Source organism: Phoca vitulina, unplaced genomic scaffold (genome assembly GCF_004348235.1).
Source record: "Phoca vitulina isolate PV1807 unplaced genomic scaffold, GSC_HSeal_1.0 scaffold9, whole genome shotgun sequence".
In the NCBI taxonomy this organism is placed as follows: Eukaryota; Metazoa; Chordata; class Mammalia; order Carnivora; family Phocidae; genus Phoca; species Phoca vitulina.
In genome coordinates, this window is record NW_022589712.1 from 6,838,532 (window position 1) to 6,866,507 (window position 27,976).

Genomic DNA, 27,976 nt, shown 5'->3' on the forward strand with positions numbered 1-27,976 from the left:
TCCTATAAGTTCTTATACAACTGGGTTCTTGGTATGAATTTATTTTCAGATTTTGCTGCCTTATTTATTCATTTCCATACCTACTGTTATTTCCTTCTTTGTGAGAGACACTGGTCTGAGTCAGAAGTCAGGTGGCAGAGTGGAGTGAAGAGGAGGGTGGCTTCTGGGAATGCCACCAACAGCTGAACTGAAATGTTCACAGGTCTTCCCTTGGTGTATACTTTTGGTTTTTATGGGTCTGATTTGGTTAGAGGGTCAGGCCTCTATAGTCTAAAATGAAAGACAGGTGAGTTGTGATAAAATATAATTCAGTAAGAGCAGAAGGAAAGAATCATAGCCTTGTCTATAGAAATGGTAAAAACGTGAGTATGTTTCTATGAACTTAAAGAATATAACTCTGCTGGATAGTGGAAAACACTTATATCGCATTTAACATGGTTGCAATATAAAGCCAAGCTCATTTTCAAAGTCTTATTCTGGGTCCATTTATTAAATAGTTTATACTATCATTGAAAAAAAAAAAACTGGCCAATTACTGTCATACCTTTTAACTCTATAGCTAATTAATTATGGCTTCCCAGAATTGAGTATAAGGATCCAAATGAAAAGAGCCAGCCCATGGGAACTATAGTTCCTGGTTAGGTAGAAGAATTCATTTAATTTTACAGGACTTGTTTTTGTTTTGTTTTGTTTTGGTTTGGTTTGTGTCTCTATTTTTGTAGCTGATTTATCTTGAGCTAGCATTTGTAAAAGATGGGGTGGGCCCCTAAGAGAATCTTTCTTCACCCACATTTAAGGGAGCTAGGATTCCTTTCACTAGGATTGACAGATGTCCTACCCAAGGTAGAATTCTTTTAAAGGTTCTTCTGTTTTGCTTTGCTTTATTGTTTGTGTATTTTGCATGCAGAATGGAAGTATCAAAAGACTACCAACATCTTAGCCCACTGATGGCATAGGACAGGAAATGACCGGATCACACTAGTGATTAGTCAGAAAAGGTGTCACTGCTATAGGGAGACAGTTCTCCAGGGTTCTCTTGTGTTTCTGCACGTTGTGAGGGAGGCGCCTACTACCCTCTTGTTCTGGATGATCTTTTCAAGGAGGTCACAGAGAGATCTGTTTATTATCCATTATAGTGAAGACAGTATCGCCCTTCAGGACAAAAGGAAGGTTTGCTTGCAGCTCCTTATTAAAGATCTGGGTTCCCTAAGCTCAGGGTCCTCACCTGTATGTAGTTCAGAACCACTTACTTGTAGCACCTTGCTTTTCATCCACTTCATCCCATAGTTGTTGGGGAGCAGGGGAACTGACATGGTCATCATGTCCATACTTCTTTCTGCCTGAGCTCCGAGTCACGCAGTCCTTTGTCTCTGACCCAGGAGTCTTGTGTCTTCTGCCAGCAACTGCAAGACTGTGGCATGCTAACGTGTGAGCTTGCAAGCAGGGTGAAGTCTCAGACCCTCCCCCGGTCTTGCCAATTACTCTAGCACTACACAAGAACCTCCTTTCGTAAAAATTGGTGGAGAAAGTGTTGAAATTCACTGATGGGACATTTATGTTTAATATATAGAGTTGATAATTTGTATTTTAGTTTTATCAGCCCACGTGAAATACTGGAATTTTCCAAATATCTGTAACTTTTTATACTATTATCAATAAACATCCATTCCCCCCCAGTAAAAAGGATTTGGGCTTTTATCTGGCTGGATTTTATCTGGTATTAGAACAGTTTGTGATTTGTTAGCTGAACATCTACCAGCAGTTTTTTGCAAGCTAAGAAAAAATAGAAATACTATCTATTTATCTGCTTGTGAAATACCTTCTCAATAGCCCCGCCAGCTCAGCTGTTTTGGAAGACTTAACTTCATGTTACGAGTGGGATTTCTTCCACGTCTGCAGAAAACAGTCACAGCCGCTAGCTCAGTGTATTTCATAAGGGTCCATCCTGTCTTCCACGCTTTTTGTTTTGGCAGTCAGGAATTGCTCTAAATCTTTTTCTTAACATCCTTGAACTGGCCTTTGAAGGATTTGTAAAATTTCAAAAGGTTGTATGAAGAGGGTAGCATTCTCTGGTAAAAAAGAAAAAGAGAAGAAAGCCATCAGTAGGATTTCCATGCCACTCCAGGGAAAGACCAGGGCTCATAGGCATGACGCATGGACACACCTAAACAGGCGTTCATCAGAAGCGCCGGCCACCCTGTCTATTACAGCGAGCCTGCTGTCACACCCTCATCTGTGGGGCTGGGGACTGCAGGAGGACGGCTTGTATGCCACTTGCTGCAGGCAGGAGAGGCTCTGGCTAACAGGTACACCACCCGGGGTCGGTAGGACACTTGCAAATAAGGACAGCCTGGGCTCCAAACAGCTGGCTTGGGGACACTTCTCTGTACAGTGGCACACTTCAGATGTTTGGAGAGTAACACCTGTCACCTGAGACATGGCGTCATTTTCAGATGCGACAATAGAGGCATGTTACAGCTGTCGTCTTCGGAGAGAATAAACAGAGTTACTCTCTTTACCACCAGTGTCATTGTAACTCGACGGGTCTCAAATGTGTGGTTCCCAGGGCAGCAGTAAAAGCATCACCTGCCAGCATGGTAGAAATGCAAATCATGGGCCCTACTTCGGTACTACTGAATTAGAAAACCCTGGTGTGGGGCCCAGCAACGTCTAGCGTAACACCCTCCCCCCTCCACCAGGTGATTCTGGTGCATCAGGTGTTTGAGAGCCACAGGTGTTACTCATTGTATCTCAGGTCAGAGGAGAATGAGGTGAGTTGGGTTATAAGTAGGGAAAGAATAAATGAAGGGTAGTGCTGTCAGATGTATAAAGGGATGATGGTAGAATTTGTTGAACAAACCTACTGATGTTTTCATTTAAGAAAATATATCTAATGCCTCTTCTCTGCAGGGCACTGTTAAGATACAGATATGAAAAAGGGATTCCATAATACTTCAGAGTCTATATCAGGGGTGGACCATTAATGATGGCCTTTGGACAAAATCCCATTTTCCAAATGTTTTTATAAATAAAGTTGTGTTAGGACACAGTCATAGGTGTCCATCTGCATATCGTCTGTGGGTGCTCTCAGGCTACCATGCAGATTGAAAAGTTCAACAAGGACCCACAAAGTCCCACAAAGCCAGAAACTAATATCTGGAGCTGTAATAAAAGGTTGAGTCTAGTGTTTCCAGGGGAACTACTGTCCACATTCCAGGTAGTTATACCCGAATGGAGGTGTGGTGTGCAAGTGCTCTTCTGCTGTCCAGTGATAAACTTGTGCTGGATTTTTGCCGCAGCAGAGAACTTCACTTCATGGATGTGGTGATCGTGGAAGGTGGAAAGACTGTCAGGCAAGAGGCAGAGCAATTACTGTGCCGAGCTCCTTAATGTACCAAGGGTAAAGGGGTGTGTGAACAAATGGAGAAATAACAAGGGGAAGAAATGAAGAAAAATAAAAAGAAGATTTGGGTTGAGAAGGGAGAATATAAGCAATCAAAAGAATGTGACCTACGTGAAAAGCTAAGTGTGCAGGACAAGGCTGGCGAAGCCAATTAAGGAGATAAGCACAGGTGTAGAACATTCCCCGCTGCTTAGCGTGGGGGGCAGGGTCCGAGTCTCCCAGGGAATTCTGGGACCCTCTACAGAGGCAGAAAATGGTGCGGGAAGCGTCTGGGGAGTCACACTCTGCTACTGTGTAAGTCTCCGTGTTCGAACTTGCTTATTCATAGGAGTGTTCCCTCGATTCTTTACTCTGTATCACATCCTTGCTGCTAACTGACCGATTGTGTGGCAGGCCATGGAAAAAGCTCTGGGTTTCCCCTTAGAAAGTCTGGTTACTTCCTGCCTTCACCTCTGATTGTTTGACTTTGGGCAAATCATTTCATGGCTCAGTGTCTCCCTTTCCTCATTTGTGAGATACTGTTTCAGGCTTCCTCCTGCACTGACACTCTGCTATTCTACTAGACTCACTTATCATGGAAGGGCATCGCTAAACCAGAGTCACAGAGCATTTCCCCAGCTCCAGAGCTGAAAGAGCAAAGGAAGATGAGCAGAGACACTTGGACCCTCCTAACAAGGGGATTGCGGACTAGTTTGGCATGAGGGTATTAGTTTCCCTCCAAAGATTTTATGTGGACTCATTTCTAACTCATACCTACTAATAGATTTCCTCTCTTGCCCAAAGAGATTGTTCACTGTGAAAATGTTTGGAGATGGGAAATGGCCAGCTGAGCTCCATGCCTGAGACTTCTCACAGAGTTCTCATTCTTTTAGGAATTCTTCTTTAAATGTGGAGCACACCCAACCTCCGACAAGGAAACGTCAGTAGCTTTGAACCTGATTACGACGAACAGTCGAGACGTCACCTGCGTAACGTGTACCGACGTCAGGTAAGGCTCGGAAGCACCGTCACCCTCCACAGGTTGCTTTCCGGTGGTGGCCTCTCCTGGGAACCTCCTCAGCGGTTTCTCTTTCTCGAGGAGTGTCTGCTTTGCTTCGACGCCATCCATGCAATGTGGGTGTGTTTCAATATGATCAAATTATTTAAAGTGCCAAATCCTTAGTGTGGTCCATGGTCAAAGCTTCGATGCCGTTCACCCAATGTGGGTATATTTCACTATAATCAAACTTTTTAAAGTGCCAAATCCTTAATGTGGTCAGTGGCCAAATAGTATGCTAAAGATATAAGTGAGATGACTTATGTCTACAAGTAGTGTAATCTTAAAAAATAAGTGTTAGGAACACCATAACAATTTATGAGCACCATTCATTCTTGGAATAGATGATCCATAACATTTTATTTTAAGCCATCTCTACACCCAACGTGGGGCTCGAGCTCACAATCCCAAGATCGAGAGTCGCATGCTCTACTGACTGAGCCAGCTGGGCACCCCAACATTTTATTAAAATGTCTTTTCCACACACTTCAGTTCTTCCATATCTTGCCCAGTGTTTATATTGGGGCTTCACACATATTCACACGCCCAAAATAAAAGCATGTAGCTAGTTTGGGACCTGGTTATGTCTAATCTCAGTAGAAGAAAGAAAATGTGCAGACACTGTGTTAGGAAAACCAGGGATAAGGACTAGATTTGAATTTCAGGCTGGGAGGCAAAGACCAAGTAGAAAAACCTGAGCCTATTGAATCTTCAGAGTTGATGGCTGAGAGTAGAACTCCTTACTTTATTCAGATGAACAGAAAATAGCTTTATTCCACATTCTCTGAGGTTGGCTAGAAGCTCAAATTGCAATAGAGGGATCCTAGCCCTGATATCAAGAAGAACTTTTAGTGAAATGCCAAAGTGAATTGATGAATAAAGTCAAAGAATCCTCCTTGTTCCAGACTTTTAAACAAAGACAGATAAATACCCTCAGCATTTCAGTGTTGTCTCTCTCTGGTCTTGGGAGAGTGTTAGGTGGCCTTTTAAAGTTACCTTAAGCTTTGTGATTTCGTGGTTAGTGGGTACTATTAACACTCCTAACATAACACTTCTATCCTTTAATAAATTTAAATAAAAATAATGACAAATAGAAGCCTAAAATCCTCAACAGCATCTGTTAGACAAACTTGTATTCAAGAAGGGATAAAAATGAGACTCTTTTTTTTTTTTTTTTTTTTTTGCTGCTGGATTTTCAGTTCCTGCTGTGATAGGGAACACCACAATATTGCCTAAAATGCAGCTTTCCAACATCCCCCCGTAAGGTGAATGATTGCAACGAGCTAATGTTTTCAACTCGCAAGAACAGCTGATTTGTCTGGTATTTCAGGAAAGGAGCTGGGGAGTCCTGAAACCGAGAGCTCGACAGGTCTGCAAGCACTGAGGAATTAAAATCCCGTCTCAGTTTTTCATAGGAGAAAGGAGTTTTTCTCTGAGTCAGAATGCAGCCTGCCAGCCAATGTTTAAAAACCTTCCATTAGAGTTGGTAAAGATGGCGTTAAGATACGTAGTATTGATCGTACTGTCTTACCCCGAGCATTGCTCTCCATGCTTCCCGCTGCTAAGCTATCGCCTTCGTATGAGTAACTCACAACATCCACCCAGAGGAACAAGCCACTTCCCAGATGCACAGGGGGATGATTGCTGGAGAAGTAATATTGTCTGTTGCAATAAAATTTTTCCTCTATTTTGAGGAAATTTTATAAATAGAAGCTATTGAATTCAATTAGATTTAAGTGTGTGTGTAGAACCAACCACTTGACTGAATGAGGTCCCTTCGTATATAAGGCAGCAGAGGAATAGTCTGTGTATAAAATAAAGGAAGAGGCCCTTTCCTCTTACAGTGAAGGATTCATACACAGAGATTTCATAAAAACCTGCATAAGACACACCAATACTTTATGTTGTACTTTGCTGATTGTTGTGGTTTCTTTTTTTTTTTTTCCTGCAAATGCTTTCTTTTCTAATTTAGAAGTGATTCACTCACAAAAACTTAAAAAAAAAAAAAAAATGTTAGAATGTTTTTACCCTCATGGTTAGTAAGATTTTGGTTTAATTCTTTCCAGCATCTTGAGTTTGCCTAAATATTTGTATGTATACATGGGGGAGGGGGGCATGTGCGAAATGTAATCATATTGTATATATAGTTTTCTATCTGGCTTTTTCCACTTCACATTGCATCATGAGAAATTTTCCCTGCTATGATATATCCTATGAAAACAAATTTTGTTTTGTTTTGTTTTAAATAGTTACCTAGGATTTCATCATTTGGGAATACTCTAATCATTTCCCTATTGCTGGTGATTTGAATTATTTCTAATTAAAAATATTAAATTAAGTAACCCTTAAATCTATATCCCTTTCCAAAAATCATCGACTGCTTGTTTTGAATCTAAGAATAGTGTCTTAGAAATGGTAACAGAAGGTCAGTGTTAATGGACATGTTTAAGGTTCTTGATGCATATCACCAAGTTTATTTCCATTTTAGACCATGAGTGCCTATCAGAGGGTTCCCGGCTTCATCTTTTCCAGTATTATGTTCATAGTTTTAGTTTTTGCTTATTTGCTAAAGGACATTAATTTTGTCATTAATATTTGTTGTTTTTTTTTAATTTTTATTGGCAAGTTCGAGCATTTCTAACTTATTTGCATTTTTTTTTTTTTTTTTTTTTTATTTGCATTTTCTATTGTGAGAGTAAAATGTAGGACTTTCTCAGTATGAAAGCTTTAGGAAGAATCTGAAAAAAAAAAAAAAAGATTGACTCTGCAGTTACTTTCTCATTCACTTAAATATCAGTGTGTCCTTTATTAATATAAGGTTTTCTGACCTGTGAATGTATGTTTCAATGTATTTCTTTGGTTTGGGTTTTGAAATATCACATCTTTCTGGAGATAAATCAAGTTATTTAATTACAGAATTGAAAAACAAATTGGGGTATCTATTTATATGTTATGTTTGTTTTATTTATTTTTGTATGTACCCTAATCATCCATCATTAGTCAAATTAGGCATCATTAACTACATAACAGATTAAAACCAGAGGATTAATTTCAATTGCACTTGTTGGTCATTGGCATATGGGAAAGTGATTGACTTTTGCATATTAATCTGGTATCCTGCAACCTTGCTGTGACCGCTTATTATTTCAGGAATTAATCTGTGGGTTCTTTCAGGTTATCTGCATAGATTATTATGTCATCTGTGAACACACGCAGTTTCATGTCTTTCTTCCCTATCCGTATCCCTTTATTTCTTTTTCTTGCTTGTTTGCATTAGCAAAGCCATCAGGTGTGATGTTGAAAAGGAGTGGTCCAGAAAGGACCCACTTGCCTTGTACCTTATCTTAGTGGGAAAGCTTCAGGTTTCTTTCCTAGTTTTCTGACAGTTTTTATCATGAATGGGGGTGTTGGATTTTGTTGAATACCTTTTTCTGTGTCTACTGATATTATCATGTGATTTTTCTCTCTTAGTCTGGTGTTTAGCCTGTTTTAGTCTATGATGGATTATATTAATTTATTTGAGTGTTGAATCAGCTCTTTATACATGGGTTCAGTCCCTCTTGACTATTGTATATAATTCTTTTTAAGCTTTTCTGTATTTGATTCGCAAATATTTTGTTGAGGATATTTGCATCTGTGCTCATGAGAGGTATGTGTCTGTAGTTTTCTTGTATTGTCTTTGTCTGGTTTTAGCATTAAGGTAATTTTGGCCTCATAGAATGAGTTAGGAAGTATTCATTCTGTTTCTGTCCTCTAAAAGAGATTGTAGAAAATTGGTTGCAAAGTAGAAATTTTATTTATTGTTGTACTTTACAAACATACGATTTTGTATACAAAGAGATTAATATCTCTTTCATCTACATTCTTAATAAGTGTCTAATAACATATTCAAGGGTCTCCAACACCACTAAGCTAACTTTTTGACTTTAGGAAAATAACACAATCTCTTAGGCCTTCAGGTTCCTTATAAAGTCTGAGAATTGCAGTAGGTCATCTATAAGGCTCCGGCTGGTTTTAAAAGCTTGCAAGAGGTAGGAACAGTGCTTGCTCACAGCTTATAAATCGATCGTATCATTTGAGAAAACACTTGTTTGTGGTCCTGCCTGCTGACAAATGCAGAAATAAAAGATGAGGTCTTCAGTGACACTCATTTCCACAGCCCACGTTTGTGGTTATAGTATGTAAAGTCTATGTCTAACGTAGAGGTGTTATTCATTTCCAGACATTAGGCTTAAAATTTTATTCAGGTACGTGGTTTGTGTCTTTCGAGTTTACCTTGTATATAAAATATTTTTCCCCTCTCTTGGGGCACCTGGGGGGCTCAGTCAGCTACGCATCAGCCTTCGGCTCAGGTCATGATCCCGAGGTCCTGGGATCAGACTCCCTGCTCAGCAGGCAGTCTGCCTCTCCCTCTCCCTCTGCCCCCCCCCCCCCGCTCCTGCGCTCACGCTCTCTCTCTCTCTCTCTGTCAAATAAATAAAATAAAAATAAAAATAATAAAATATTTTCCCCTCTCTTAGAGAAGTGAGCTATTTGAGAACCACAGTAGCCTGAGGTTTTACATGAACCAGCAGATTCCCATCTGCCATCCAGCCATGCGGTCCCCTCTACCCACAGTAGTGAGTTGATCTGCAGCCACTCAAGGTTATCAGTTGATAGTCTTACGTTTATGAACTAAAAGCAGTGAACTGAACAAAAAGAAAAAAAAAGACAAACCCAAAAAACAAAAAACAACCAAAAACTTGAGCCAAGAACAGAAAGTACAGCACTTGAAGGCAGAACGGCGATATTGTTATGTATTTCCTTTTTTTCCCCCAAGTTTTTATATAAATTCCAATTAGTGAACATACAGTGTAATATTAGTTTCAGGTGTAGAATTTAGTGATTCATCACTTACATCATGATTTTGTTATGTATTTCCAATAGAAATTCCATCAGAAAGGCTCAGAACACTCCTGGATAGCTCAGTTCGACTTAGGAGTGGCAGTCTCTGCCCTGTGAAAATGACAGGGCCAATGGCACGGTGAGATTTGTGTGCTTTCCCTGACCAGTATGTGTATCTTGCAACACACCCCGCCTGGGGGAAAATGGTATTTCTGCTTCTTGAATCTTACTTTGCAATATTATCCTTAAAATTTAAAATGTAAAATTTGAAAATTACAAAACAGAAATTATTAGTGTGATACCATTTGGCAAAAAGAAAGAAATCATCCCCACCCTTCTGCTTTGCTCCTTCTGAGGCTGCCTAGTGAATTCCTGCACGTTTTTCCACCTTTATCCGCCGTTCTTCAGTTTACAAAGCTGAAGACAAACTAAAAAAAATAACCATGTTTGCACGGCCAAGATTTAACTTTCTAGAAACAGGTTTTAAATCTCAGCTCCTAGTAGGACATTAAATCTAAGAACTGGTACTACCTTATAATTTTCCTCAACTTTTCCAGTAAAGACTTATGTTTTTGATGTCGTTGTTTGATATAAATGTATTTTTATAATTTTCTTGCTTTCAAATTTGTCTTAAAATTCATTCAGCCTATTGAAGTAATGCTGCCTTGGGATTGCAGACTTAAAAGATTTACTTGGGTTTGGAGATTAGTAAAGATTTATCTCAAAGTCCATTTGTACTTGCTCTTGGTATCCTGAGGGAGAGTGATTTAACTATTATTTGGCAGTATTTTAGTATGCATTCATTCATTTAACAGAGGTTTTAAAAAATGGGGATCTTAGTTACTTTCCTTTGAATACATTTGTTATGTCTTAGGCTTCTCCTCTCAATTCACACTTTAATTTTAGTTATATTTGGCATTTATGCTGTGATTTAGAATTAATATACAAGTTCTTTTTCTGTCCAATTTCAAGACATTGCTTAACAGTTACATTTTATCAACTTAACCGTTTCTTGACATTTTGGCATTAGATGGGAACTGATGGTTTTATACATTCATCGGGGTCTGAAGAGCATCTTCAGAGACTCCAGATATAGCCACATATAATTTAACTGAAATCTTTAACATGGCCTCTTTCAGTAAATGGCTTTAGTTCTGTAATGGAAAAAGTGTTGGATTTTGTGTGTGTGTGCGTCATAGCTCTAGAGACCTTCTTTGTGCCGACAGATGTATTTATTTCTCTTATTAGAGAAATAGCTTGTATACTCTAGGTAATGTAACATGCCAGGAACAAAAGATAGTTTCGTATAAGTAGGGGAGAATCTCAGAACGTCTGTTTTACATAGCATTACAGAGAAAGGTAAGTCAGAATAGCACATTTATTTCATAATAAACAGGAGCCTGTTATAGAGTAGCATGGAATATCTTTTACCTTTTTAAGATGAAACAGGGAACTTCAAAGATACATCTTCTAGTTTGAAGCAGGCTACTTCACACTGTGCCCCAGACCTCACGGGAGTTAGCTCTCTGTGCGTATGCTGGGAGTGATTTCTTTCCTGAAAGAGGGTGTGTGGCACACTCTTAAGAGAGAACTGCTATAAACCCTTCCAGGATGGAGAGTTCTTCCTATAGGTGAAGTCTCTCATACAAGAAATTACATTGGCTCTTTGAAATGAAAAGGAAGGTAGTGCTTAATTACCTATAATTCTTTCACTAAATTTATTTCAAATTATTCGAATATCTGTCTTATAGATGAAGAAATTGAGGCTAGGACATTGGAAAAATTACATCTGGTCACACCACAAGGAGGGAGTTGAATCAGCCTGTACGTGAGGTCCCTGGAGTTGGTGCTGTGTCTCATCACACCTGACCCCCTGCAGGTCTGGGTTTCCTCTGTGGAGTAAAAGGCAGGGCTGTCTGCTAGGGCTGGAAGGTAGCTTTGCATATGAAAAGGAAAATATTAGCAGTAATGTGAGATACAAAGACAGTTGGAAAACCAGTAAGAGCTGAAACATCTGAGCTCTATACAAGCCCATCTGCCTTCTGCGGTGCAGGCAACACAAGGACACGGTCCAAGCTTGGCCGATGCACAGACATGCTAATGCTGCATGTCCCCCACGAGCCTTTGCGTCAAAGAGATTTCAATAAATATTTACTGATTTGAATTAAAGTAAATTTGCTTTTATGCAGAGCAACAAACAGAAAGCAAGTTCTTTCTATGGAACACTTTCCTTTTAGAAAACCCCTTCTGTAAGAGTGCACGTATCATGATGAGCACGGAGTGAAGTATACAAGTGTTGAATCACTGTATTGTACACCTGTAACTAATATAACACCCTAGTAATTATTCTGGAATTTAGAAATCAAATAAACAAATGGGGAAAAAAAAAAAAACCCTTCTTCTGAATTTAATAGAATTTTCCAAAACTGAATGAAACAACTTAATCAGAAATCAATGGAGAGTTTTACGGTGTTAGTAGGAGTAAGGGGAAAAGTCAAATTTTGAAGTCTAACCTTAAGATATAGATTTCTCAGCTATAGCGTTAGGGGTCAGTTACTTATGAAAACAGAAGAAATAGTTTATCAACACTGATACTTTGAAATATGAGCCGTGTCAGTTTTAATGTCAGTCAGTGACCTTCATATCCTGCAGTGAACCCTGTAGATTTCAACTGCAAGGGGCTGCATCAGCGGGGTGTCCTGGAGATGTTACAGATACTTGTGCATGCAATGCATCTGCCTCACCTTTCCATTTAACTGTCCCTGCGGGTGCACGCCAGCCCCCACTGACACTAGTAGGACAATATTGCAAATCCTCTTGGACCAATTTTGTATCCGTTAAGGTCAACCGCGCATGTTGTAAATGTCTGGATTTTAAGCAGTTCATTTTCTGATGGTGGAGGTTAGGAAGCAACCGTCTCCATAAAGCATCCAAGTGGCTTTGCTAGAACTTTGTTGATGGCCACACATTATTTTTAAGGTCCATTTTCATTGGAAATAAATAATCACATAGTTTTTAATTAGCAATATTTTACTTAGAAAAATGTAAGTGGCTTGTTCATTTGTTTTTAGTTTTTTTTTTCTTTTTTTAGATTTTAATTTATTTGAGAGAGAGAACATGAGCAGGGGGGAGGGGCAGAGGGAGAGAGAGAGATTGAGAAGCAGACTCCCCGATAAGCAGGAAGCCCAGACGTGGGGCTCAATCCCAGGACCCGGAGATCATGACCTAAGCCGAAGGCAGACACCCAACTGACTGGGTCAACAAGGCACCCCTTGTTCATTTGTTTTTAGTTGCAATTTTATCTTTGTAATTAGCAATTGGTTATAAATTTGGTGAGGGCAAGAAATTATTTCCACTGCAAATTATTTGTGCTGATTTCATACCCTTGGGAAATTTCTACCTGCTAGGACATGCTTAGTGGTAAGCAATGACATGACCTACCTTTCCCTCTGCAAACGCCATTGATGTAGCTGCTTATTCCCATGACCTGTAGAAATAAGTATTTGCAGATTTGCCCCTTGTTGCTTCCACAGTTTGTAGAGTTAGTTACAACCAAACAAGCAATAGTCTCAATAACCTGGAGTGCAAGCAGAGTTATTTATTGAAGTAAGGGTCACGACGTGTTGTTCCTGTTTTTTGTTCATTTGGCAAATTTCACGTCAAAGAAAGCATGGCCTCCACTCCTCTATCTGCAGCATGCTGGAAAAAAGTCTCCAGGGTTTCTAGATCCAGATATACATTTCCGCAGCACTGAGGGCTCCTCCGTGTACGTGTGTGACAGTCCTCACACCGTCACATGCACACGTTAGTGTGTGGAAATGTGCCCTCCAGCACCGGTATCACGGGCAAAGCCGATTCATGCGGGCGTCTACCATCCTCAGCACCTCCTCTAACATTGGGGAGGGCTGAAGAGTCAGCCTGTTCACTCACTAGGTATTTGCAGAGCTCATCTACGACTCAAGTTAACTGTTCTAGGTACTTCCAGCTGATGGGACGCGGGGCGGACAGATGACAGCTATATATGCTGGCAGTGAGTGGCGTGGTGGAAAAGGGCTGGCTCAGGCAGGGCAGCGTTTGATAACACCCGAGGGCTTTCTCAGTGTGTCATTCCCCCAAACAGGGACCCCAGCTTCTTTTTTTAAAGGCCAAGTCTTTCCAATGATTCTTTAAACTTGGTCGAGACAGCATTAAAAAGAAAAAATACATGGAATAATTTGTGTGAGTTTAAGCCGAGCATGCACTAATTGGCCTACTCCCTCTTCTTTGACACTCGGTCAGCTCGCTGCTGACGTCCGCTGCCACACCTCCTTCCTACCTGTTACCCTGGAAATGACCAGACCTTAGCTCCCAAAGCCTAACTCTGACGCCTGGTGCTGCCCTTGCCAGTCTCCAGATCTGGTTCCTTCTCCCGGGCTGAATGAAAGTGTTCTTTGTGGTATTTTCTGACTGTGTAGGATTGTTTTCATATATGCTCAGGCCAGACCCACATGCACACCAAGATAATCTGACCGAATTATATATTCCACGAGGCTAGGACTGCCCAGGACAGCGGAGGTTCAATAACGGGTAACAATTTCTGCTGCTCTGTTGACATTTGTTAGATATTTTGCATGTATATTGATCACTTTGCCTCTCTGAGATAAATGTTATGCCCATTGTACAAATAAGAAAAATAAAGTACAAAGAGGGTATCTTACTTGCCCAGAGAGGGTCACATTGCTCTTAAAATAGAAAGCATGGATCCGTATTTGTATTTGTTCCACAATGATACTGACAGCAAAATCCCTGCCCCTAGTTAGCAACCATACTGTGTGGCCTCAGGAATATGTTCGTTGCCTCAAAAAAAAAAAAAAAAATCATTAATTGTGGGAAAAGAAAGAGATTGTAGCTAGAAGATAGGAATGGGCTGAGGAGGGGTGATTGCAAATAGAAGTTAAATGTTGAAGGAGTATTTGTGGAGTTGTGGCTATTGGTTTATTTGGGATTAATGGCACCCCAACTAATGCACAGGCAGCAAATGAGGGGCATGAGGGATAACTCTAGTCTGGGGTTTCTGTGAGGGTGGTTCCTTCCCTCCAGAGAAGGCATTGTGTGGGCCCCTACTGCTTAACAGTAGAGGCTATGATCAGGGTCCTAGGGCTGTGGAGCGTAGAGGAGCTCCCTGGGACAAATAGTGGGGGAGGCTTCAGGGGCAGCAGCTGTGATGGGGAGCCGAGGAGGACGTGCCACCTGCTCTGGAGCACGAGAAGGCCCAGAGCAACTGAGCAGCCCACACGCTCTGTGGTCCCCCAGCAGGAGGGAGATTCCTCGCTGGGGGCGGAGCCCTGCTCACTAAGATGTCACCTGAGGTCCTCAAGGAGAGATGTCCAGGATTGAGGGCACAGGGAAGAGCATGTACTGGATGACAAGTGGTGGTACCTCTCAGCCGGTCTTCATCTTTGTTCCCTCTGAATATCTCTGCTCCGTTTAATCATCTGATTGCTCTTTTGTGTATTCCTCCCTGCAGAAGTATTTTGCTTAGCTGTCCCTTTAGTTTGTCTTGGGAAAATTATAAGTATTTTTACAGATATAAAATGGTATTTTTAAGTCATGTCCCCATATTCAGATCCATATATATATATATATGTATATATATATATATATATATGGTCACTTGGTTGTAATTAAGTGGAATCACAGAGATGGGGGGAAAAGACTGTTAATAGTTCTGGATAAAGTGGTTTAATGTTGATGTTTAAAAGTGAACCTTGAGTTCTTATCTCATACCATTCATTAAAGTCAATATCAAGTGGAATTATGGATGTAAATATAAACATTGAAACAAGAAAGCCTCTAGAATATAAAATAGTGTAAAGTCTTTGTGACTCTAAGGTAGAGGAAGATTTCTTATACAGGGTGAAAAAAATCAATTATAAGGGAAAAGTTTGATAAATTTATCTACATTAAAATGTAGAACTTATCAAAAGGCACTTTAAAGGAGTGAATAGACAAGCCACAGAGTGGGCAATTTTGCAACACATGTAAGTGATCAAGGGCTCAGAATGTGTAAAGAACTTCTACACATTGATAAGAAAGACAACATGATAGAAAAATGGGCAAAATTCTTTGATAGAAAAAAGAGATTATCCAAATGATTTATAAACATTTGAAAGTGGGAAATGCAAATTAAAACTGCTATGTGTTACTATGATGTACCCAACAGAATACCTAAAATCTAAGAGACTGACAAGCCCAGGTTCTGGTAAGGATATGAAGCAGCTGCAACTCCCATATGCTGCTATGGGCTCGTAAACTGATGCAACCATTCTAGAAAATTGATTGGCAGTACATCCTTGAAGATGAGTGTTCACTTATCATATGACCCAGTAATTCCACTTGTAGCTATAGACCAATCAGAAATGCATACTTATGTTCATCAGAAACACATATAAGGAATATTCATAGCAGCATCATTAATGATAGTTAAAAATTTGACATAAACCAAATGTCAATCAATGACATCTTGTGGTATGAACATAAAAGACCATAAATGAATTGAACTACATGTAACTATGAGCATCGTGTTGAGAGAAAAAGCTGGGCACTAAACACCACTACACTCTTCCCTTTCTTTGTCTCTATGATTTTTCTCCCTCCCCCTTTTCCTCCATTAGTTGTGCCTTTATGATGATGACCTTCCCTAACCCCTGCATTCCTTATTATTCTTAGAATACTATCTATCTGTCTCCTACACTATATATTCAGTATTTTATTCAAAATGTATTTTTGTGTTACTTTCTTTTTAAAAAATTTAGAAATACAGTTTTCTGTAGTCTTCTTCAAAGTTGTAGTGTGACTAAAGCATTTGAAATTGTTACCACCTCCAATTAATATTTCTCTGTAGACCATAATGTTTTTGAGAAAAATCTCCCTCTACTAGGAGTAAGCTCAGAGATTTTGATTGAGACTATTCTCAATTCTATCTTTTTTTAAAAAAATGAATAAATATTACTGGCAGAATAAATATTACTATTAGCCCAAGTCTTATCTTTTCCTTTACTCAAAGAACCTTTCTTTGACAAACATTTTTTTTATAAAACAGAACTTGCCAAATAAGTTATTTTTATTTATATGTATTTTGAAAGCTCCACCACATTTAGATGCAGCAAAATCAGAAGCTTTTCACAAATTCACTTCTTTATGATAGAAATATAAATTTATCTGATTAAAAGTAAGAGTTGTATGAAAAGACTCTTCCCACAAGTTGAAGTATCCCAAGAGTTCAATTACAGATTCCAGAATGGAAACCTTTTGTATCATTTCTCCTTTACTTTTGTAAGGCTTAGTTTGAATGTCTTCTCACAAATTTTTTTTAGTGATTTATATCTACTTTAACCTTCAAAAGATGGAAGATTTAGGGTACTCCATTAATTAAATACTTTAATTAAAGATTGCAAACTGATTTTAAATAAAATACAAACAAATTTAGAAGGTTCTTGTAAAGTAGTTAATTCTGTTGTAGTATAGGGAAGGAAAAAAATATTTTCCCTCTATCCTCCTAGTTTCTCCAGCTGGGGTACTGATGACAGACAGACTAACAAGAGAAAAACAGAAGCTCATTAACATGTGCATCACACATACACATGGGGGTATCCAGAGATGAGTACCTCAAAGGGGTGGGTAGAACTTGGGCTCATCCAGCTTCTTAACAAAAGAACAATAAATTTGTAGAGACATGCCAAGACAAAGGAAAAGGACTACAGCAGCAAATTGTGGGAAGGTAAATATATGGGGGACTATTGGAAGATAAGGGCTCATTCCTGAAGCTTGTCATGTAGATTCTTCTGGTGCTGTCTGTGGGCTGATAAGGGTCCAGTGATTAACTTCTGTCCTTCCTGATGGGGGGTTACTGGGGAGGAGGAGTACCTTCACAAATTTATGTCCTGCTTTTAGGCAAGTAGGGGAAGGGGAAGAGCTTTTCTTATATCTCCTCCTTCTCAGTTGCCTTCAGCTCAAAATAATCCTTATGACAGTGTGGCATATTTTGGCCTGTTTTAGCACCTTTCAGTAGGAAATTCGCAGTCTTTTTTAAGGCTGAAGTTTTCCTAAAAGTGTGATTGATGATGGGAAGAAAAGAGAGACAGTGCATACTGCCACCCTGAAGAGAGATTTTTTTTTTTTTAATCCAACATCAGTTTTGTCATAACTCTGTTGTTCAGTTACTCCATGTAAAAATATTTGTAAATTTTGGCAGCTATAGTTTCTGCTTTGATTGGTGGAATATCACAGTTTGTTTGACACAATTATGAGTAACATGCACACCACAATTAATTCAAGCATGTTCCACAAGTTCCTAAATTTAGTAAGGACATTGTTTTCAACCATGATGTTATATTCCATCAAAATATATACTCATACTGTCACTTTAAAAACGAGGAATATATTCAATGTTGAACTTTCAACTGAATTACAGTAGAATTCACAATAATGTCAAATATTTTGCCATCAAGAGCATAAACTTCCAGAAGCTTTACTTTGAGTCAATGAATTACATGAAAAGAATAACTGGACAATTTTTGGAATTAACAGATTTTCCATTTTCATCGTATGGTGGGGCACTAATAGGAGACTATTCAATTTAACTCTTCATGAAGTTCTGCTAAGCAAACTAACACTAACAGCTATCACTTACCTTTTTGTACATGCACAAGAAAACCTGGAATCAAAACTGAGCAAATTAATTTAGAGCAGTCATTTGATCTAAATGAAAAGCCACACTTCACTGAGTAATATGCAAATGTACCTTTTGAGCTGCCTCTGTAAAATCAAGCACAGCATTCTTAAAATAACCATGGACTTTGTAGTAGACTCTGATTCTACTGCAGCAGGCTTGTGTCTCTGGTCTTCCTCTGGTGGATGGTATTTTAAAAGTCCCTCTGGTGGATGAAAAATATGGGCTAACCCCTATGCAACTTGTATATTCATCATGAACTTTCTTGAGAAATAGAATTCTGTACTGTAATATTGTGGTTTATAATAAGAAATATATATTTGGTCTTTGTCCATTCAGAGCTTCTAAAACCCTTGGAATTTTCCAAGTGATGAGAGGAACAAAATAAAAAATAAAAATAAGTTCCTTTTGTTATGTTAATGAGATATGGGGGCTGGTTGTTTGGGGAGCCAACCATGAGCTGTAACCCTTGGAAATTTCAGTCCCACATCTGACCTCCAGGGAGAGAAGAGGGTCTGGAGATGGAGTTCAATCCCCAGTGGCCAATGATTTGATCAATCATGCCTTGTAATGAAGCCTCCATAAATACCCAAAAGGATTATATTCAAAGAGCTTCTGGGTTGGTGAACATACGGAGATTTGGGGGAGAGTAGCACACTCAGAGAGCATGAAAGCTTTGCACCCCTTTCCCCATACTTTGCCCTAAGCATCTTTTCCATTTGACTGTTCCTGAGTTATATCCTTTCATAACTAAACTGGTAATTTAATAAGTAAAATGTTTCTCTGAGTTCTGTGAGCCATTATAGCAAATTAACCAAACCCAAGGAGGGGGTCATTGGAACCTCCAATCTATAGAAGGTGGGTCAGAATCTCTGATCTATAGCAGGTGGGTCAGAAGTCCAGGTGACAGGGGCGCCTGGGTGGCTCAGTTGGTTAGGCGACTGCCTTCGGCTCGGGTCATGATCCCGGAGTCCTGGGATCGAGCCCCGCATCGGGCTTCCGGCTCGGCGGGGAGCCTGCTTCTCCCTCTGACCCTCTCCCCTCTCATGCTGTTTCTCTCGCTCTCACATAAATAAATAAAATCTTTAAAAAAAAAAAAAAAAAAGTCCAGGTGACAGCCTGGACATGGGATCTTGGAGGCATATTTTTATAGGACTGAGTCCTTAAACTGTGCAGTTTGCCATCTCCTGGTAGATAACGTCAGAATGGAGATGTATTGGTGTCTGAGAATTGCCTGGTGTGAGGGGGAAAAACACGCACGCATTGGCATCGGTACTGGAGTTTTACGTACTTAATATATACTTCCTGTTTTATCTTATTACTGTTGGCAGGGTTTATTCCAAAATAAATAACTGGTACCAACAATCACATTAATAGTTATAGATTTGTAATCAGAACAGGATAAAAAGCCTTGCGGCAAAAGCCTTCTGATGACTTTCACGTGCTCTCTATACTGTCCAGCTTCTATTTTTTATACATTTCCTGTAATATAGACCTGTAATTACTTATGATTTCCATTGACCCCACCAACTGTTGGCCTGGTGGCTTCATGTATCTCATAGACCTCAGCCCAGTCCTGGCACAGATGGACACCATGTACCTTGCACGCTAGACAAGATCACTTCGTACAGGTAAATGCCTCTGAACGGGAGTCCCCACATCCTACTTGCAGCCTCTCTCCTCCTCCTGCCCAGGCCACGTGTCCGTGTCTGTCAGTGACATGGGCTCTTCTGATGGGAAGAGAGAAAAATGAGAGGGTGTGGTGAGCAGCGCTACAACCCAGAGAGAGCTCAGCCTTCCTGAAATTCTTTTCTTTGCTTTGGCTTGAGATTCTGCTAGGCTCATTCTACAATGCTAGAATGCAAGACGAAATCAGTAATGTTTCCTAAACTTCAGTCAGTCAAATTCGTCTCTCTCTTCACTAGGTTAACCCCAGGTTGTGATGCTGCCACCACTGAGGCTGGGGGTTGTCCCGGGAGAGGTAATAATAACTCGTTTTACACACAAATAGGAGCAGAGGACCATGTGTCCCTGTCTTGTTCTCCGTATTTATTAGTGAGAATTCCCTGTGATAAAGGGAATTATGCCTCTCTTTGTTCATAAACTACAGTGAGAAAAAAGAAAATGAGGTTCCTGGGTGGTGCAGTTGATTAAGCATCCAACTCTTGGTTTCTGAGAGGTTATGACATTGAGCCCCACATGGAGCTCCTCGCTCAGCATGGAGTTGGCTTGGAAATTCTCTCTCTCTCCCTCTGCCCCTCCTGCTGGAGAGCGCTCTCTCTTTTCCCCTCTCTCTCTCTCTCTCAAATAAATAAATAAATATAAAAAATAAAAAAGAAAGAAAGAAAAGCAGGCTGCCTACCAGGTAGGTGAGGAATTGGTATTTGGTTTTCTTATGTCCGCAGAGTGACTTCGATTCCTTGTTCTGACACAGACACTTTATTCCAAGCAAGACAAATTGGCTTTCTGTCCCCAGCAAGCTGCAATCCTAGATTGTTCCAGCACTGACCCCTTTGCTAATGGTAACTAACCCTCATTCCACATCACTTTCCCATTTCTCTTAAAACTCCTCTTTCAGAATGCCTCTTTTGGTGAAGCCTTTTCCTGGTTGTTTCTCTCTCACGGATATAGAAATGTGTACAGACAGTTAATCCAAGAGTGATTTACAGGCATATACTGGTCTGAAAGCATCCCCTAAATCCTTACCACATGATTCATTCCCAACAGCTAAAGGAGAGAGAGTCTCTGCTTTTTCCTTCTTCCTTCCATCTTCCCTCTGTTTTTCACAGTTAAGGTGGGAACATCTTTAGTCTATCTGGAGTGGCCTTTCCAAATCCCGAGTTGGGTGGGTAGTGTAGGTTACAAGAACTGGGGGGGTTCAAAACCTAGCTCTGCCTCTCCTTACCCCTGTCTCTCCAGATGGGAAGCGTGTCATCTTCTCATTATGCAGAGTTCCTTGAGGATCGACTCAGCTGTGGGTGCACCAGAACCCCGAGCCCAGCTAGCATAGCCCTGCCTTGCATTTTCAGCTTCAAATGGTAATTTCAAAAGTTATAATTTCTCAAGCCCTAGGTTTTAGGACCCTATGTTCCATTTCCGCAGGGAATAAGGAATGCATTCTACCTGCAAAGATGTGCCCGTGGGTAGGGGGCAGCACAGAGTGCAGACAGCTCTGGATGGAAGTCCTAAGAACAAGCTTTTGCTCCAGAATCCACCACCAATTGATTATCTGACTTGGGACAAGTAACTTATTTTGACCTTAATTTCCTAAATTTGGTTAATTCCTGATGTGGATCGAATAAGTTAATTTATACGAACGTACTTTGAGAATTGTAGATCCCGACACAAATCTCCACATGGATTACAGTGATTATTATTAATAATCCTTTTCTTCTTGGGAAATCTTTGTACAAAAATGGTTCTTTTGGAAATGAGACATTGATCCAAATGGGAATATCTGGCCCTAAGTATTAGCTCAGAGGAAATAATTTGAGTTAGGAGGGACCATGTTCCTGTAGGCAAATATGTTTTAGTTTTAATGGGAGGAATTACATGGGCATTGATTGTAATATAAAAAGTACTTATGAAAGAAATCAGGTCTTGGTGGCACAAAAATAGTTGGAAAATATAAGACTTCTTTAAAAGGATAGCTTTAGAAATTTTAATAGAGATTTTAAGTTCTTTTAAGTAGGCTCCACAACCAGTGTGGAGCCCAACACAGGGCTTGAACTCATGACCCTGAGATTGAGACCTGAGCCAAATCGAGAGTCAGAGGCTTGACAACTGAACCACCCAGGCGCCCTGAGATTTTAGCTTCTTAAGTGTGGCTGCTGTATAAGCTGAGGACATGGAGCAGTTTCAGTTCTCCAGAAGCAGATATGGAGACAGAAGTTGGTGTGTGAGGTTTGGTTATTTATTTTTTTAACTTAGCCATTAGAGACCAAGCCCTGTGCACAGGACTGGGAAGAAGCAAGATGGGCGGAGAAAGGTGAACTGGATCACAGGCTAATTCAGCCTTGGCCAGCTGTATGGGGACTGTGGATGGAGTAGATGGCCTGCAGAGTATCCCAGGCTGGGCCACACTGAGCCTTCACATTCCCGCCTGGCCCAGGCTCCTAGCGTGGGAGCTGATGGCCAATGGTGCCTACTGGAATACAGTTACCAGGGAACTTACTCCATTCGGTGGAATAATACACATTTTTGAAAGCAAAAACCTTATTAGTTAAGCACGCTGGCATTCTGACATAAAGATCAAGCTACAGACCACAGAGTTCATAACTGCAAAAGAAAAACCAAGTTGTAATCAGTCATTTTTTTATAAATAAATATCATGATGTTGATTTGATGGGAAACTATTGTAAATTTTTGTTGTAGCTGATATAAATGATCACTTTAAAAAATGACATGAAACATACTTACTTAAAATGTATCTTGAAACAAAGTTTATGGAACACACTTCAAAACTGAGTTTCATATTTATATGTTCAAGAGGCTTGAGAAGAGATGAACAATTAGCATGTCTGTCACAATAACTATTATTGCTCTAAAAATTTACCCACAGTGCAAATAATCAAGAATGTCGCTGATGGACATCGTTAGTTCTTAAAACTAACTGTTAAGAACTACTGTTAGTTCTTAAAATCAATGCAAACATTCTGTATCTCTTTAATTGTGGCTTTTAACTTTTCAAGGGCTTGACATCAATATTAACATCCTCAGCTTTACGGAATTTGATGAGCTTCTGGCATGTGGAATTGCATTTCGTGGTCAACTACACTTCCTTAACTTAGATGCTGTTTTTATATCCATTTTAAAAGGACATTATATTTGCTCATTTCAAAGGTTAAAAATGATCATTTCAGTGATCATTTCAAAGGTTAACCTTAAATGATGTCCATATAAACCTGTGCTGACTAGGTTAAAGTAATTCTCTACAAAAAAGGACTGTAGGTTAATTGATCCAGGCAGTTTACTTGATGCCTGGACTTGAACAGGAGCAGTTGAGAAGACTTCCTGCTGACATGATTCCTTAGTCTCTCTGTTTGTTTGTCCGGTCTGCGTGGACGGATACTGTCAGAGGTGGCACATGGGAGCAGAAAGCAAAGGAGATCGAGATCAGACCGAGATTTGCATCCAGGGTAATTGCTAGCTGTGTAAACTCCAGCTAGTCATTTACCCCTAGGCTACATTTTTATCCAACAAGGCTAATACCCATTTAACAGGATCGTCAAAGTTGTGGTGATATTCAATAATGAAATCCATGCGAACGTGCCTCTTAAGCTATAAAATGTTATTATCAGTGAACATTTTCCCCAGATTAGCCAGTCCCTCTTAGCCCCTCTGCTACTCCAGAATTTTTCACATATGGAATGAGAGAAGGTGCCATCTCCGATTCCTCACTGGGAAAATTGTATGATGGTGACCAGCTGGCAGGTACACCCTCCCAGCAGGGCGCTAACGTCCCCATTGTCATGGAGTTCAGCACGTAGACGGCTGGCTAGCTGTGCACTCAGGGGCTGAACGAGTCTCTCCTGGGCTGAAAGCCCTTTCCAAACTATTAAGTCACAATTGTCCATAGAAATTTCTGTCGGTATCCTTTCAAACCATTAAGATAATAGCTAGAGTGGCTCTATCACAGCTAACTCTTAAAACACACACACACACACAAAAAAAATAAAATAAAAAAATAATAAAACACACACACACACACACACACACACATAAAAAAAAACACAGGTAACTCTTATTACAGAATTTATGCAGAACAGTATTCTAGGAAAATGATAAAATGCATGGGATGTGGTGATCCCATTACATACATTGGTTTTCACAAAGCTGTCAATGTTCAGCTCTAATCTGGCTTTCTGGAATGATATTTTTGGCTCTTGCAACTCCAAGTCCATATGGAGAGAGATTTTGATTCAGGAAATTGAAAAAATTAATTCCTGTCTTTCTTAACCTTTTTTTTTTTTTTTTTTGTATCCCACGCTAAACTATAGGTAGGTAGAATTATCCTTTTATTTATCTTGAAAACTTGGCTTTGTTGAGATAAGGTTACTTTCCCATAAGCAGGTAGGAAGAGCCCTGTGGCTTGCTTCGTGTCCGTTGTGACATCTATTTTACGCCATGCTTTTTCTACAGTGAGACTAGCAGAAGGCATAGAATCTTCTTTCCTCCCCCAGTCTCTCACCATGTCTGATTTTCCTATTTCCCCGGGTTCCATTGACATTTGTTTGTGAGCACAGATTCATTTGCCCTGGAACCACTTAGTGACACCAACCTAATCAGCCTATGGTGAACAAAGATAGATAGAAAGCCTGGGCTCTGGAGAAAGAATGCCGCGTTCACAAGCCCGTTTCACTTCTCACTGCCTTTTTCTCGGGGCAAATTCTCCAGCCTCTCTGAACTTGTTTGAAAGGTTCTGAAAATTAAATGAGATGAAGCTGGAAGAGTGCCTGGCACAACAGCAAACACAGTAAATCTTAGCTAAGATGTGGGCTCTGAGTTACTCCCTGAGAGAGTGCGTTGTAGGTGAGTCTTTACAAGGCTTGTCGCCATATTTTGCTCTCCAGCTTACACCAACCATGGTGTTACGAAGCATAACTAAAGACTATTTAGTGACCGCTGTGCCTGCTTCGAAATCCCAGACATCACCTGTCCGAAGAAACTTCTCATAAATGAGCCTTTTTTTGTTTTTTTTTTTTGTCTTGTGTGTGTGTGTGATTTTTTTGTTTGTTTGTTTGTTTTTTTGTAGCTGAATGAGATTATTCTTCTTCTCTGAGAAAAGAAATGTTTTAAGGCCAGTTCTATACTTTTATGAGTATAGGCACGACAGTGTTAAATTTAGTCAACACTCTATGCAACCCCAGTTTTCCCTTTTAATGCTAAGGAATGAGGCAAGAAAATGTAGCTATAATATCCTGACACAGCTGTGGGTTAGTCATTCTCAAACGGGGGTGGTTTTGCTCCCCCAGAGAACGTTTGATGCTGTTTAGGGGTATTTTTGATTGTCACAACTTGGGGGTAGGTGCTCCTGGCCTAATATTGAGGTCAGGGATGCTGCTAAATGTCCTACAATATTCAGGACAGCCCCCCACAACAAAAAGTTTTCTGGCCCTAAATCTCAATAGTGCTGAGATTGGGAATGTGTGTTGTAGGAGGACAAGGAGGTGGAGCTGGCCCCTCTCTGATTTTGTAGGGCAGGCAACTCTCATCCTGTTAGATGGGGACTCCATCTAACTCTTCAACCTTGTGGAGTCCAAACTATACTATTCCTCTAAGTCGTCCCACGGTCTGAAGATTTAAAACCTTAGTTCCAAATTGCAGCTTCTGCACGTGAATTCCTCGCCCTTCACTTTCAGCTGTGGGGCTGGCTCTCTTCCATTGGATCTTGAAAAATGAGGAGGACAACTGGGCTTAGCTTGTATCTGAAAACATGCTTTGTGGGTTTCCATTAGAGTAGTGGTTAGGAAGTGTAGACTGTGAAGAAGAGGGTGAGGCTGGTTGTGTGGAGAGAAAATCATTCTAAAAGTCATTTTCCTGAACCACCAAACTGTAATTTAGTTCTTTATTTTAAATATATTCAAAAAACCTCTTTCAGGTTTAAAATGTGTCACCCTTTGAGTTTATGTTAACTGGGGTTTTGTGGGGTTTTTTGTTTGTTTGTTTTCTGCCCCTCAGTGAAAGTGAATTCCTAAGTTCATGAAGAATGGAAACAAAGACAGTTCTCTAGTAAAACAGTCACAAAAGTCAATTAATTTCATTCCGGAAGAAAAATCCTCCATTATGCATCAGTGTGATTTCAGAATCACTGTGGAATTTTTTCATGCTGTGGGTGATTAGAAAGCAAGGGGAATGGAGGAGGTCAGGCAAAGAGCACCTCGCCATCCTTCAACTTCAGTCTTCTGCGCGTCTCCATGACCCTGGTGATGTCGAAGGCAGAGTCCCTGTGGCATCATTTCATCCTGGTATCAACCTGATCCTTGCCAGGCTTATCACGGGGTTCTGGTCTTTTGTGGAACTGGCGAGACACTTCTCGGGGCCGCAGCCCCCATTTGCAGAAGCCATATGTCTTCATGAATTATAGAAGCCACATGTGAGCTGCATGTGACCATCCGAGATTCCTATCGATTAAGTCCCATAGTCTGCTGGAGCCGCACCAGGCTGTGAAAAATCTTTTCCTGATCGAACTTCTCACAGCTCGTGTGCGCTACATGTGTTTACAGTCGTCGCCTCCTTTCTGGCTCAGAATCGCCCCGTGAGGCAGGTACCATTATTGTTCCCAGGCCCCACATAAGTCACCTAAGGCTTGGAGGAAGGAGGTTAGGAAACATATCCAGTGTCACCCCGCTGAAGTGACAATAGGGTCTCAATCCCAGGCCATATACTAAAGCGTATATTCCTATGTGTGGTCCACGCTGCCTTGTTACGGCTGAATACGTCTAAGGAAGACCTTACCCAGGGACCAAAGATCGGAATGCATGATGCCAAGTCACCACCTGTCCCGTTACTTTGATGCCTGGTGCTTCCTATGTTGTTCTCAGGATGCACGGACGTGTGCTATACAAATACCGTACGTCTGTGGGATTTTATAGCAAAAAGATGCCACCCCGCCAGCTCTCATGTGACAAGTATGTTGCTTTTCCTACCCAGTCTGTCTTGGCACTCTCCGTGTCCGAACCGACTGGGCTGATGTTGAGCAGTGTGTAGCCGTACGTCTGAGATGTGACCGTCTGCTGCGAAGCCACTGCCCTCCCAGGGCGGCGAGCATGTTTTCTGGGTAACTGGCTGTTTGTATTGATTCTTCTGTGAATTACTTGCTTTGACCTCCCCTGTCCCAAGTTTTCTATCAGGTGATTGTCCTTTTCTTAAAAAAAAAATAAGTTGGAAAGGTTTCTTTATATCAAGAATGCTAGCACTTTTCTCTCTATATATATGGTAAATGTATTTATTTCCCCATTTATGTTAGTTTCTCTTTCACTCTGTTTTGAGTGTCTTTCTATGCCAAGTGTTAGATTTTAATGTATTCAACTACAGTGATTTTGATTTTTCAGCCCTCTTATAAGGGAACTTCTTTGCCAGTGCTGGGTTGTTAATCTGATTTACCTGGGTTGTATTCTCATTGCTTTACAATTCCGTTGTTTTAAAACATTTTATTCTTTGACCTTCCTAAGCATCTGTGTTGAAGAATGCTGAAAGATCCAACTTCCACGATTTTTATCATTATTATATTAATTATTCCAACCCCACTTATCAATTGATTTGAAATGTTACAGAGTCATAACCTGAAATCACACAGATACATCTGCATCTCTTTTGGACCTCTGTCAGGGAGAGGATCCACTTCTGTTCCATTCCTCACTTACTCTGTGCCAAGGGCATAGTTTAATTACTGTAATTTTACATAAAATTTAAAGTATGGTTGGAAAAGTCTTTGCACTGGCCATCTTGTTCATCAAATTTTTTGGCTATTCTATGATTCTTCATTCAGAACTAATTAAATGAATTTTTTCATCTTCTAAAGCAGATAAACAGAACAGAGGGGAGCAACTTGAATTTCCACACACACACACACACACCATTCTGATAGCTCAGGTGGCCATGAACTTCCTAAGCATAAATGAAACTCATTTTTCAACATGGCATCAATTTTAACTTACGAGGGTCAAAGGTCAAACATTCTTGTCGATTGGGGGATATTGTTTTAATGTTTTGAAAAATCCTGGAATTACAGATTTCTGTGTCTGAAAGCTGTTTGAGAGGTGCTATCATTTATATTTCTCCCTGTAGATAGGAGCACAGCTAAACTGAACTAGGAGAGAGAAGTCTTTCTCTCCCTCCCTCTCTTCCTTCCCTCTCTTCCTTCCCTCTCTTCCTTCCCTCTCTTCCTTCCCTTTCTTCCTTCCTTCCTTCCTTCCTTCCTTCCTTCCTTCCTTCCTTCCCT

The 27,976-nt window shown here is 40.3% G+C and overlaps 1 protein-coding gene and 1 long non-coding RNA gene across 5 annotated transcripts in view; one reads left to right on the plus strand and one right to left on the minus strand.

The window, feature by feature from the left end:
• The window catches only part of PRKN (parkin RBR E3 ubiquitin protein ligase), a 1,294,051-nt gene that overhangs the window by 726,706 nt on the left and 539,369 nt on the right, over positions 1 to 27,976 (plus strand). For all 4 annotated transcript variants that reach the window (XM_032407521.1, XM_032407520.1, XM_032407518.1 and 1 more), the window contains exon 6: positions 4,276 to 4,391. In XM_032407521.1, coding sequence (XP_032263412.1) covers positions 4,276 to 4,391 — 116 coding nt within the window. The remainder of the gene's footprint in view (positions 1 to 4,275; positions 4,392 to 27,976) is intronic.
• LOC116634359 lies at positions 652 to 12,296 on the minus strand. The gene is made up of 3 exons (XR_004299958.1): positions 10,755 to 12,296; positions 1,820 to 2,069; positions 652 to 1,411 (listed from the first exon to the last, which is right to left on the minus strand). It is a non-coding gene; the product is annotated as an uncharacterized LOC116634359 (long non-coding RNA).